General features: G+C 35.9%; 1 protein-coding gene across 9 annotated transcripts in view; it reads right to left on the reverse strand.

Annotated features, from left to right (window-relative positions):
- The window catches only part of GUCY1A1 (guanylate cyclase 1 soluble subunit alpha 1), a 75,133-nt gene that overhangs the window by 38,294 nt on the left and 22,856 nt on the right, over positions 1-13,983 (reverse strand). For 5 of the 9 annotated variants that reach the window (XM_017871054.1, XM_017871052.1, XM_017871053.1 and 2 more), the window contains exon 2: positions 3,357-3,723. In XM_017871054.1, the coding sequence (XP_017726543.1) occupies positions 3,357-3,611 (255 nt within the window). In that variant the 5' untranslated portion in view covers positions 3,612-3,723. The remainder of the gene's footprint in view (positions 1-3,356; positions 3,724-13,983) is intronic. The other 4 variants (XM_017871058.1, XM_017871060.1, XM_017871061.1 and 1 more) reach the window with 3 other exon arrangements.

Consider the following 13,983-nt stretch of genomic DNA (forward strand, 5'->3'; position numbering starts at 1 on the left):
GGTGTGGTTTATGGATAAGTCACTATTTTCATTGGCTTTTAATTTTCTACAATTTTAATGTTTTCTAGACCAAGGATATTTTAATTCATAAGATAAGTTGTAACTGTGTTTCTTTTTTTCTTCTTTCAACCTAATATTCTAGAACACATCTACAGACCTCATGATTCTCTTCAAATGCTCCTTTTGCTAGGTACTTGATTTGGGATCTTATCATTTATGTAAGCATATCCAATTCAATTGATTCAGTTCAGTAAGTGGTTTCTGATTTGCTGTGACAGTGGTTCCATTAAAAGCTCCTTCAAGACAGTATGCCTGAAGGAGCTTACAGAATTATTGGGAAACAATACCCATGAAAAAAGAGCAAACAATATTATGTTATATTATATTAGGAAGAGCAATGGATCATGAATGAAATGCAGAGAGTTTTCCATTTCTCCAGTTATCTTTTGCTTTAAGCAAGAGATCTAAATTTATGTGCTTCCATTTCTTAAAATAGAAATGATAAGTTTGCATTAGATGATCAAGAAGACTTTTTAAAACTCTAGTATTCCATTACTTGGGAACGACCTCTCACATGTTACATTTGCTAAGGATAATTCATTTTATGCTTGCCCGTTCACTAATAAAATATAACCAGGAAGTTGATTCTGATTATCTAAAACAAAAATTGTTATGTCAAATGCTATTTCAAGTATCTTCTTTTGGATTGTTAATATAACTGAAACTAAATAGTAGTCTAAGCATTAAATCTATAAACTTAACAGATAATCAGTAGAAAAAAATAACAAGAATTTATCAAAGATAAGTAGATGTTTGAAGTCATCTAGATTGAGTACTATACAGCTCAAATGTATTCAACACTGGAACATTTACTGCCATAAGGATAATGTCTCAGTTGGAGAGGAGTTTTAGTCACTAATGCCAAACATACCTCTTCCATTTCCTATACTACAGTCAAATCTGAATGCTTTATTCTTATAAACTAATGAACAAACAACATAGACTACTAAATTTTAAATATATATACATATATATATATACACATATATATATATGTGTGTGTATATATATATATATATATATATACAATTTTAATTTGGTATTGCATCCTAGTCTTTCAGTACATTTTCCTAGCAAAAAGAGAAGGGAAGTTTACAGCAGCCTGTATGGCTCTTCAGGATCAGGAGAAGGCACACCACCCAGAAACTTCTCTCTCAGCAGGAAAAGAGAGGAATGGAATATGTACATCCATGGAAAATGTTTGAGAGGCTCTCAAAATCTCTAGCTGAGCCAACTGGTGAATGTCTTTTCCTGTCAAAACCAGTCTGAAAAGAAGCAAAGAGGTGACTGCATACTCAAGTGTGCAGGCACCAATGCAAAACTACAAGGAACAGGAAAAATCGGGGAAATAAGACACAACCAAATAAATAAATCTACAGTAACTGGCCCTAAATAAATGAAGAACAATGAATTACCTGACAAAAAATTCAACATAATGAAATTTAGTGAGTTCTAAGAAAACACAGACCAACAACTAAATAAAATAAGAAAACTATACGTGAGTAAAATGTAAATATCAACAAAGAGATAACCACAAATATAGAACCAAGCAAAAATTCTGGAATGAAAGAATAACTAACTGAAAAAAAACTCAATGGAAACCATCAACATCAGACTTAAGCAGAAGAATCAGCAAATTCAAGAGAGGTCACCTGAAGTTATTCAGTCAGAAGGGTGAAAATAAAATGAATGAAAAGACTGAAGGAAGCCTGTGGAACTTTGGAGGCCACCATCAAGTGAACCAGAATGTTTTTCAAAAAAGAGTCCAATATGTGTATGACTTCCACCGTAGAAATTCAAAATTTACTAAACAAAATAATAAAGCCAACATAGTAAGGACAGGATTCAGGGAAAACATGGAAGCTATCTAGCTTCCTCATCATCACCATCTGTTCATGTCTGTTCATTTCACTTTGTCCTTGGAAATGAGAGCACCGATTGTTTCCCAGAGTGTTCTACAAACCAACTCCCTGAGGAGGACTGTATCCCTTTTCCTAGCGAATGCTGGCTGTCTAGCAACTAGAGTGGGGTAAGAATAATTAAACATTTCCATTTCAAAGTTATCTGCCGAAGTACTATTGTGTTAATATCATATTTGAAATAAACTCCCTCAACTTTCTGCTAAGTCCAATTTATCCATCCTTCAAACTTCAATTTCTTCTTTCTCAGTCATTCCAGCCTGGACTGTTTACAGCAGTAATTAATTGCTCTACCCTTTGAAAGCTGTGTAATTTTGGTCAAGTCACTGAACTTCCCTAGCACTTCCTGGGAGTAAAACAAGATTATCTGTGAAATTCCTTTCAGTTCTGAAAATCAGCCAGTCTGTGTTTCTTTGGTGCTTTGCACACAGTAGAGGGTTGGTATTGAGTCAATTAAAAATTTTCAATGTATTATGTTAGCCAGTGTCTGATTGAGTCAATGTCCAGCCAAATTCATAGGTTAAACAAATCTATATAAAACTATGAAGACTGACAGAGGGAGGAAGACATCATGAAGACCTTCAACTGCTCTTCTATTTATCCTACAGAGGGAGAGGAGCTTTCTCTACATGTCCCCTCTATTCCTAAGATATTTGACCTGTTTAGGTCTGTGTCCTGTTCCCAGAAGTTTCCTTAAAGGTGTATTGACACAAGGTGCTCTAGATCTCAACATGACACTATGCTATGCAGCTTGCAGGGCTATATGAAGAGGTGTCAGAGCTAATAACACACAGGTGTAGGCAATCACAGGCTCATGACTCCGACCCAAGGGAGAAGGTCAAGACTGGTTAAGCAGAAACTTCAGAATCAGAGCAAACAGTCAAGGGAGATCTTCACAACTCTGAAAATTGGCAGGGGACGTATGATGCTCTTTAAAATTAGGAGAGAAAACCTCAGCAGAAAATATGCTATTCTTTGAAGAATTTAATTTTAAGATAATAGCTAACAACTACTGACTGCTTATGGTATGGCAAGAGCTATGGATGGTTTCACTTAAAACTCATTAAAACTCTAGAAGGTGGGTACTATTACTATTTCTACTTTACGGATAAGGAAACTGAGGTAAAGAGGCATTAAGCCTGTTGCCCAAAATCATAAAGTTTGTCAGAGTGCAATGTTCTTTTGAAAAGAATTCAAGATCATAAACATTTTAAGATAAAACACAACTTAAGAACATAATTGCTTTAAAAGAATATTTTTATGTGTTTCAAGAAAATATTCTACATTTATTGTAGCCTTGAAAGTGAGAAAGGAAGTGTTTAAATTTTCCTTAGAAAAACATTCTACAATTTCAAAATCTAAAGAGCAAGCACTCACCTCTGGGAAAATCAGTTTGCAAATACTCTCTGCCAAAGTGTGAAGATAGACTCGGCTCCGACTCGTTTTTCTTTGAGGAAGACTTTCTTGTATGTTCTTCTCAGGAATGTCTTGACAGATGGGCACAGTTGCTTTGCAGCTCTCTGAGCTTCCTGCTGCCTCCTCTGCAGACTCATTAGGAACTTGACCTGGTGCCAGTAGGGAGAAAGGACACTCTCCTGTGATCTTGAGATCCTTGAGCTTCGTGCAGAACATGGTGTTGGTGTCTCTTACCCTGCTGTGATCTCCTCCTGATGAGCTGTAGTTCTTATATGAGACTGACAAACAGAAGCCACTATCAATTCAAGGACACTGGTAACTGGGATGTCTACGGGCAGCAAAAGGTCAGAACAGAAAGAGGAGTGACTTTATGCACTGATGAAAACAGAAAAAGACAGGTGAGAAAAAGCAATAGTCACATCATTTCAAGTTAAAAAAAAATTCTGCTGGAAATGCCAGTTATAAAATGAGCAGGACATTTGGCAAAGAACTTTACTTAATGTGTGTGAATTTCCTATATTAGCAAAATACTTGCTCTTACTATTTTAACTTTTAAAATAAAATATATTTTTCCAAAATGTTCTTAGCATCAACTACTGATTTCCATTTTTTATACTCATCTGGACTCATCTGATCCAGTTTGATTTCACAAGAGTGGAACACCACGGTTTTATGACAAAAGCCACATCTAAGTCTATGTTTTATTAATGCTTATACTACTACATTCTCATTATGCTCTCCTTTCTGAAAAGTCAGAACAGTAAAACCAATGGCTTCCAAAATACCTAAGGGAAAATAATATGCATAATGATCCCCAAGTATATGTTTTCAGATTTGAAACACCAACTTAGAAAAAAAAAAAGTTCAATGAAAAAAAGTTCAATGAAGATGATTACGGCGAAAGAAAATTTTTATCACTTTAAATAGTAAAGCAATTTAAAAATATTATCAAAATGAAAAAACATCAGAACTCCTGATCCCTAAGAACATACCACGGGATTTGCAGGGGTCTCTGGATCCAAATCTAGTCAGCACTGCAGTGAGTCAAAGACTACCCCACTTCACACTGAAATGATAAGCATTGTCATTCCAGCATATTTTCCCCTGTACTTTTGTTTTTGTTGATGTTGTGGTTGTAAATTATCTCACAATTCACAACCCATTTATCATTAGCTATTTGTTACTGGAACTGTCAAGGTGTGAATTCAGTTCATCAACAGTACTAATTATCTTGATTAACTGGGTCTACCAGCTATTTCCTACTCTTGGGGAAGGAAAACAAAGAGTGGAAAAGAACCCACATTTGCTAATCCCCACATGTACTAAGTACTATGTGCCTCACACAGTGCTGGGAACTCTATGTTTATAATTAATCCTCACAGCAACCATGTAACACAGGTATTATTATCCCCAGTGGGTGAGAAGCTCAAAATTTCAGGTACTTTTCTCTCATTTGAAATGCTAGAGAATGACTGAACTAGGATTCAAATGCAGATTCAGCTGACTCTGGAGCCTGTGTTTTCTATAACTCCAAACTGATATTACTAAGTTAGAGCAGTTTCTATCATAATTAGGCTTAGTTTATCAACTAAGAATAGATTTTTATCTTGAAAATATGGTTTACAAATTTATATTAAAATTCAGTGAGGAACATAATTCTTCTGCTCATTGGCTGGTGGTATCTGAAACATCCAAGATACAGCCTTATATTTGAATCTTTAGAGTTGGAGTTCAATTAGTTTTTTTTTTTATAATTTACTATGCTCCTCAATGCCCTTAATATGTTCCCAGTATGTATAAGCAACAGCCTGTAAATTGTCACATGTAAGTCATCTAATAAGTTTAGAACAATGAACAACTCATTTTCTGAACTGGAACAAACAAGGAAGCTAAATTCAGTATCTGATCCCCATGGGATGTCATGGGACATTAGGTATAGAGGAAGATTATGGATGCTGGCAGGCCAGAAGAAGCTGCCAGGGCTCTGTTACCTAAAGTTATGACCAAAATCTACGTGCATATATAATTTATGAATCTTCAAGAAGGGACAAAAGAAAATCTTATGCATTTGTGAGTAGAAAATTTATTCTGCCAGCATAGAATGGAAGTGGTCTATCTCAGTAGACTACTGAAGTGGTCCAAAGGTAATATGGCTATAGGGGGAATGATTACTTAGCTTCTACAAAACCTAAAAATCTAATAATTTTACCCACATTTGTTTTGGGACTTAATGTAATAAATATTTGTTTCTTAGTCTTTATTACATCTCAACATAATTCTATTATTGTTTAATAACTTCTCCTCCGATTTAAGCTTCAAATCAGTGATCAGCTTTAAGCTTTAAAAGTGCTTTAACCTTTTCTGTAAAGGTCCCGAGAATAGATACTGTCAGTTTTGCAGGTTACATGGTTTTTATTGCAACTATTCAACCCTACCATTGCAGTGTGAAGTCAGCCAGAGATGATATACAAATGAATGGGCACAGATGTGTTCCAATACAACCTTGTTTGTAAAAGCAGACTGTGAACATAGCCAGTAGTTTGCTGACCCCTGGTTGTAGAAAGCTGAGTATATTAACTAAAGCATTTTAATTAAAATATAATTCTGACTATAGGAGCAAAGTTATTTCCTCATCTCCTCTAGTCACTCCTCTTCAAAAATAACAGCCTTTGCAGGTCCAGTTTTGATTGGGGTGGGGGAACTTGGAGAGTTTTTTTCATTATTATTTGTAGAGAAAAGGTCTCACTATGTTGCCCAGGCTGGTCTCTTAACTCCTGGGCTCAAGCAATCCTCCTGCCCTGGCTTCACAAAGTGCTGGAATTACAGGCATGAGCCACTGTGCCTGGCTGGGATCCAGTTTTTAAACAACCTCAAAGTAATCGAAGAGAGTGTAATAGATAATACTAAACATCTATTTATACAAATAATAGTAGCATTATTTTATATTAATTTTCAGGGAAAAGAGCTGTATTATCTGAATGCCACTATTTCAGTTATATCAATATCTAACTACAATAACTAGCAGAAAAGGGTACACAAAAACAAAAGGAACACAATAAGAAATGGAAGAGTATAGGTTAGGTCTGAGGATGGCATAGAATTATTACTAAAATAAGTTATTTTGGTATACATTAGAATTTTAGTATTGGACTTAGAAGTTTGCCATAATATAGTTTATAATAGATCTTTCCATTAAACTTCACTCTCTCATTCACATTGGATTTCAATGTTGGTACCCAAGCCCAATATTTTAATTCTTATCTTCCTACTGAATCCAGCTGCAGCAGAATACATTTGACCAGTCAACTTTCCTGGAAATAATTTCTTTTTCTGTACTGCAGAGTACTATAATTTCCAGGAAATATGCCGAACAGTGTTTTTTATTAAAGCAAAAACAGCCAACAGGAAACAAGTTGTGCTTACTTTAAGATAGTTAAGTATTTAGTCTCATTAAATTACATATGTATAAACAAACTAATTAACATTCTTCATCTGCTCAAGTGATGAAATTACACTATGAAGCAGATGCACACAGTATTGATACCTTGGAAACCTGTTTGTCTTGCTTTTGCCTGCCAGGAATATAGAATATTTCTGGCAGGCAAAAGATTGTTCCTCAACTAAACTAGTGATGATTTTTATGGGTAACATTAGCAGTAACTTCAGAAATGGTTTGGTCAGTTGAATTCAGTATCTAGTTGGTTGTAGAAATGGTAATAATATGGTAAGGGAAAAAAAAATTAAAATAGTAAATTTGGTGACAGGCCATGGCAAGAAGTAGAATAATATGTTCTCAACTTGAAGAGGCACTTCTCATTCCAAAAGTTGATGATTAAACAGCCTCCGAATAAACTGAATGCTCTCTCTTTTTTTACTAGTGAGTGATTAACTTTGCCGTGGTGAGAATAATGACCCAGCTACTGGCCTAGTATTAATAACAGGGACAGATTATTGTTCAAGCAAGGCAGTCCTCAATCATTTAAACTCTAGAATTTAAAATTTAATTAAGCATGAACTTTTTTTTCTTTTCTTTTTTTTTTTTTTTTTTGAGACAGATTCTCACTCTGTCGCCCAGCCTGGAGTGCAGTGGCACGATCTTGGATCACTGAAACCTCTGCCTTACGGGTTCAAGTAATTCTCCTGTCTCAGCCTCTCAAGTAGCTGGGATTACAGGTGGCAGCCACCATACCTGGCTAATTTTTGTATTTTTAGTAGAGATGGGTTTTTGCCATGTTGGCCAGGCTGGTCTCGAACTCCTGACCTCAGGTGATCCACCTGCCTCAGCCTCCCAAAGCACTGGGATTACAGATATGAGCCACCGCGTTCATCCTAGAATTTAATTAAGCATGAACATCTTGTTTACTACATGAAACAAGGTCATGTAGACCTAAGGAAAACACCCCTTTCCATACTCTCTGATACTGATATACTTTTCTCCAAAAGCAGGTCTTAAGGAGNTTGAGACAGATTCTCACTCTGTCGCCCAGCCTGGAGTGCAGTGGCACGATCTTGGATCACTGAAACCTCTGCCTTACGGGTTCAAGTAATTCTCCTGTCTCAGCCTCTCAAGTAGCTGGGATTACAGGTGGCAGCCACCATACCTGGCTAATTTTGTATTTTAGTAGAGATGGGTTTTGCTATGTTGGCCAGGCTGGTCTCGAACTCCTGACCTCAGGTGATCCACCTGCCTCAGCCTCCCAAAGCACTGGGATTACAGATATGAGCCACCGCGTTCATCCTAGAATTTAATTAAGCATGAACATCTTGTTTACTACATGAAACAAGGTCATGTAGACCTAAGGAAAACACCCCTTTCCATACTCTCTGATACTGATATACTTTTCTCCAAAAGCAGGTCTTAAGGAGCAGATGAAAAGTTAGAAAAAGACACTTTTCAAAAGAAGGCATACATGTGACCAACAATCACATGAAAAGAAGCACAACATCACTGCTCATTAGAGAAATGCAAATCAAAACCACAATGAGACACCACCTCACACCAGTCAGAATGGCTATTCTTACAAAGTCAAAAAATAACACATGCTGAGAAGGTTGTGGAGAAAAAAGGAATGCTTGTTAATTTACACTCTTCATGGGAGTGTAAATTACTTCAGCCGTTGTGGAAGAGAGTGTGGCAATTCCTCAAAGACCTAAAGACAGAAATACCATTTGACCCAGCAATCCTACTACTGGATATATATGCAAAAGAATATAAATCATTCTATTATAAAGACACAGGCACACGTATGTTTGTTGGAACACTATTCACAAGAGTAAAACATGGAATCAACCTAATTGCCCATCAATGATAAACTGATAAACTGATGATAAAGAAAGTGTGGTACATACACACCACGGAACTCTATGCAGTCATAAAAAAGAATGAGATCATGTCCTTTGCAGGGCGATGGATGGAGCTGGAGGCCATTATCCTGAGCAAACTAACACAGGAACAGAAAACCAAACACCACATGTTCTCACTTGTAAGTGGGAGCTAAACAATGAGAACACATGGACACATAGAGGGGAACAACACTCACTGGGGCCTTTTGGAGCATAAAAGGTGAAAGGAGGGAGAGGATCAAGAATAATAACTAATGGGTACTAGGCTTAGAAGCTGGCTGATGAGATAATCTGTGCAACACACTCCCATGACACAAGTTTACTTATGTAACAAACTGCACTTGTACCCCTAAACTTAAAAGTTAAAAGAAATAGATAATAAAATAAATAAAGTATCGAAAAAAGAGGGAAGAGGCAAGCCTAAACATTATGTGTCCATCACAAAAGCGATTAGCTGTATCAAATGTCTACCATTAGACCTGGCACCTGGAAATGCCAATATCTGTGATAAAAAAGATATGAGCTTTTTAAGTTTAAATTTTAAAGTTTTCCTTTCTCAAAATTGAAAATATTACATAAAATCCCATAAATCTGTCTTTTAAAATAGATTTATTTTCACTTTGTAGTAGAAAATGTTTATAGAACTTTCCCTGGGATGTATCAGGAAAGCAGGACAAAGTAGTAGAAAATTGGTGAGCATGTCTAATTCTCTCCACCACAAAGTTAAAAAGAGGCAAACAATCTCAGACTCCTCTCTAGCACCACCATTCTCTTTATTGTTACTCTTTTTGAAAGTTTGGCTTTATGGGCTGTGTTCATTTCCTTACATCATATTTATTCTTAAGTTTAAAACCATCTGGCTTTTGCTTTAGTATGTTACTGGTATCTCTTTATTAAATTTGATGATGCCTAAAAGTCAAAGCTCAAGACTTTTTTTGGCTTTTAACATAAATTCTCCATTCATCTGCATTTTCTTTTTAATAATTTCGATTCCAATAGGTTCTTTGGTATCACTGGATTGTCTTCTACATCATATTCATGCATTCATGCACTCGCTCGTTTTTCCTCCTATTCAACAAATATTTATGGATGTCCTGCTCTGTGCCAGGCATTCTTCTAGACACAAGGGCAGAGCAATGTGCAAAGAACACCCCTTGCTCTCAAGGAACTTACAATCCAGGAGGAAAACTATTTCTGATGTATCAGTTCCAAGCATGGCCTGTGCTGCAAAAAGGGGAGGGATATAGTGCTCTGGGAATGTAAATCAGAGATCTGAACCTAATCCTCTCAGAAACATCTGAGCTGGGCCAGGCCAAGAGAGTTCCAGAAAGAACAGCATGCTTGGGAGCCAACCTTCTAGGAAAGGAAATAATTCCAGTGTAGCAAAGGCATGAATGAGGTAAGAGGGAGCAAGGTAATGGTGGTAAGAGACAAAATAGGCAGAGGTCAGGATTTTGCAGAGTTCTACAAACCACATTAAACAAGATAATACTCTATTCTAAGGGCAATCAACTAAATAACTAAGAAGCAAGAGAGTGAGTGAATTAGATTGCATTTTTAAAAGATTATTTGGAATGTAGAATGAAAAATGGGTCAGAGTGGGACAGATGGTAGATCTGGGTTGGGCAAAACAGGACCCTGGGGAAAAAAAAATGAACCAATTGCAGAAGTAATTCTGAGAGAGAATCTGCAGGCCCGGGTTACTGACTGGGTGTGGGGGCCGGAGCAGAGGGAAGAAACATTCCTCTGACTTTACTTCTCAATATCCCAGCCAAGGAAACACTCTAGGGACCACAGAGCACAATCAAAATAGTCCATAATACATTTCCCATGACTTCGGTTGTTCAATCTTAACCAAGCCCAGAGCTTGGATTTCAAGTATTATATAACACCTTGTGGGAGTTAGGTTACTCAAATTCTCCTGTTAAAATCTCATTTTGGGAAGCAATTTCTCCTTCTTGTTCAAAAGCCCAGAAATTGTTAATTCCAATTTCTATTACTGAGTAGGGCATTCACCTTCCTAACGGGCTGCATCTACATGTAAGTGTGAGCTGTCTCAAGCTATTTTTAAGGAGGAGGATGCTTACCTTAAATTTTTGTAACTCAAGAACCCGTACTGATGATTCTCCCAAAACAAAGAGATCAACTCTGAAGACAATGGCAACCTCACTTTAGAGAATCATATTAGAGTCCCTCTGCCCTCCAACTTGCCGGGTGGCAACCGCCTTGGCAAAACTGCAGTACTAGACACAAATTGTGTTTAATAAGCTGCATTAGATCTTTATTTAAAATAAGATGAGTGCAGTCCATAATCTTTTAAAATTAGATTTAAGAGGCAATTCTGTGGCATCTTTGAAGTAATAGCAAAATTCAGTACACTCTATAGTAGGGAGATTTTAACTATTTGAATTAACATTTTGCTTCTCAATTTTTATCAAAGTATTTTCAGAAAGTTTTATAACCAATTTAAGAGCAAAACCTTTGGGATTATAAATCCTGAAATATATTTTTAAAACTCCAGTGTGATGATGGCTACAATTTGAATACATGTAGTTAAACATCTTCAAATTAAGTATCATCACTCCTTACGGTTCATCATGCTGATCATGAGGAAATCAGATAAACTTTTCAACAATTTTTCCCTAAAATATATAAAATAATTTCTTGCATCTTTTTCCATGATTCTCATCATAGTTACATGGCTAAAGTAGTTCCTTGCAGAGGCTTAGTCACTTTAAAATACACTTACTGAAAATGTGCTAATGATTATGAAATGAGTTAAGGAAGAAATGTGATTCCTTTCTACTCTGTAAGAAGCCATTTTGTTTTTATCTGTTTTCAAACAAGTACTGTGCATTTCAGGAATGCCAGTCAGCTTAGGCACATCTGTCACTAGGGAAACAATGTCAGGATAAAATGGCAGGCATGCTAGATCCCCTTTGCTCCCCATTCTTCCTCTTAGCCCAGTCTGACCATATCCTCTGTCATGGAAGTACTGTTGCACAATTTCCCTTTATTTTTCTCTTGTCTTTGTAACTCAGCAGACTCAAGGCCTTCTTATAGTTCTTTCCCACCAACTACTTTCACTTTTTTCCCCTTAAGTCTAGGCCTACAATTGCTGACATACAGTATTCATTAGAATTCAATACGTCTTTGAATTAAATTTTTATATTTGGGGGAATTTTCTTTTTTTTCTTAGTGCTCCTAAGCATTGAGTGATTTCACCCAAACACATTTTTTTCCCCTAAGTCCTTTTATTTTTCGAAGGCAATAAAAGTGCACAGTTTTGAAGCATATGAAGTTTTCCAAGAACATCTATATTGTGTTATATCAGAAATACCTCTACTCTAATCGATGGTTGGTTTAAATTTGCAAATAAGGTGAAAAGCCAACCTACCAACCTGGAAGAAACACTCAACAAGATCACATTCTCTGAGACTCCACAGAGTACATTATGGTTTAGGTAAAATAATCTGATGAAACTTTTAAAGTGAAAACAAATCCTTGATGATTAAATAATTGAGCTAATTGATAGATTTCATTTCGGTGACATAATGAACTTGATGATTAGACATCATACTTTCTCCATTTTCTCTTCGTTTAAATTTTGGTCAGGCAGGAAGGGCTGGAAGTAAACTCTGTACATCCTTGATGTCATAGACATATGTAAACACACACACACACATACATACTTACCATACACACCCTTATTTTCCCTCTTCTGTAATGGTGAGTTTTTAAGTGCCTGAGAAATACAGGCAAGTGGGTGTGTATGTGAGTGTGTGTGTCTCATGCAGATAATTAGCATGACAGAGACTTCATAATTTGGAGGGTTGAGTTCACATAAATGTAAGTGCCATGCCCAGTTGTGCCCCGAGGCAATGGAGTTGGCATAGCAGTTAAAAGCTTAGGCTACATGAACAGATGGCCTGTGTTTGCTACCTGCGTCTACCATGTGCTAGCTCTGTGACGTTAGTGAAGTTCTTAAGTGAACTTCACCTCAATTTTCTCCACCTGAAAAATAAGGATAATAATAGCAACTATCTCAAATGTGTTGTGAGATTAAACAAAGCAATAAATAGAAAGCACTTAGAAAAGCACTGCCAGCTAGTATGGGAGGAATACATGCTGACTATCGCAACTGCTACTCACTGGTAGTGTGACATTAGACAAGTTTCATAACTTCATGAATTCTGCTATTTCACACATAAAATGGTAAAATCATGATGTAACAGATTCGAATTAAGAATTTGGAATAATATATATAAAGTGCCTGGTCTTGCCTAGCATCCATAGGTCCATAATTAAAATAAAAGGTAAAAGTCCAGTCTTGGATCAAGTCTTCAGTCACTTGCCTTACAAAAGCTGTGATGCCTCTTCTACTAGAACTCTAGGCAACTTCTTACAACAGGAACAAAATGATCAGTGTCTGCTCGATAACTTCAGAGCAGCCGTAAAATATTTTTTGGTATATACAACCAAAAGTAAGTGCTCATTGCATGCTACAAGAGAATCATGCTGACCTAAGTTATTAAATAAATGATCGACAATTTTATTCTATCTTCTCAGAAAGATTCTGTAATGTTTTATACCTATGAAACCATTTTTTTCATACATCAAAGTTTGTTTAAGGGAACTTTGATAATATATCAAATGCTCGTTATCCTACAACTATAGAAAACAATCTTTACCTGATGAGCATTAGAGAACATACCAAGAAAGTTATATATAAGTCAATAGTTAGAGCTATTTTTATTGAATTATAAAATAATAGAATTTGCAGCACAGCAGCAGAAAGAGCAGAAACATTCTATTTTGGTTTTATCTTATCTAATTCTATTACATAATAAGTTGCATGTCTAATTCCTTTAACAAAGTATTAGAATATAAAAATTGGGTGACTATGTTGAATTTTAAACTTCATTTTCTACTCGTTAAGCCAAAACTATTTTATAAATCAAGCAAGCCTTATGCCATTGCCATTACTCACTATTTTTTATTAATTCATATTATTCCCAATGTGGAAATCTGAAAACACAACAAAATCTTGCAACCATCAAGCTTAAATAGAAATTCTGTGGTATCTGATTTTCTTTTCCTAGAATGCCATATTGGGATACGATTAGTATTTGTTATACGAGGAATCTTGTCTCCAATTATTGCTTTTATAAGCTAGCTGTTCTTCTAAATATTGATTCAGTGATTTTTTTTTTTTTTTTTTTTTTTTTTTTTTTTTTTTTTTTTT

The sequence above is a fragment of the Rhinopithecus bieti genome, unplaced genomic scaffold, assembly GCF_001698545.2.
Source record: "Rhinopithecus bieti isolate Rb0 unplaced genomic scaffold, ASM169854v2 scaffold_3878, whole genome shotgun sequence".
Taxonomy (NCBI): Eukaryota; Metazoa; Chordata; class Mammalia; order Primates; family Cercopithecidae; genus Rhinopithecus; species Rhinopithecus bieti.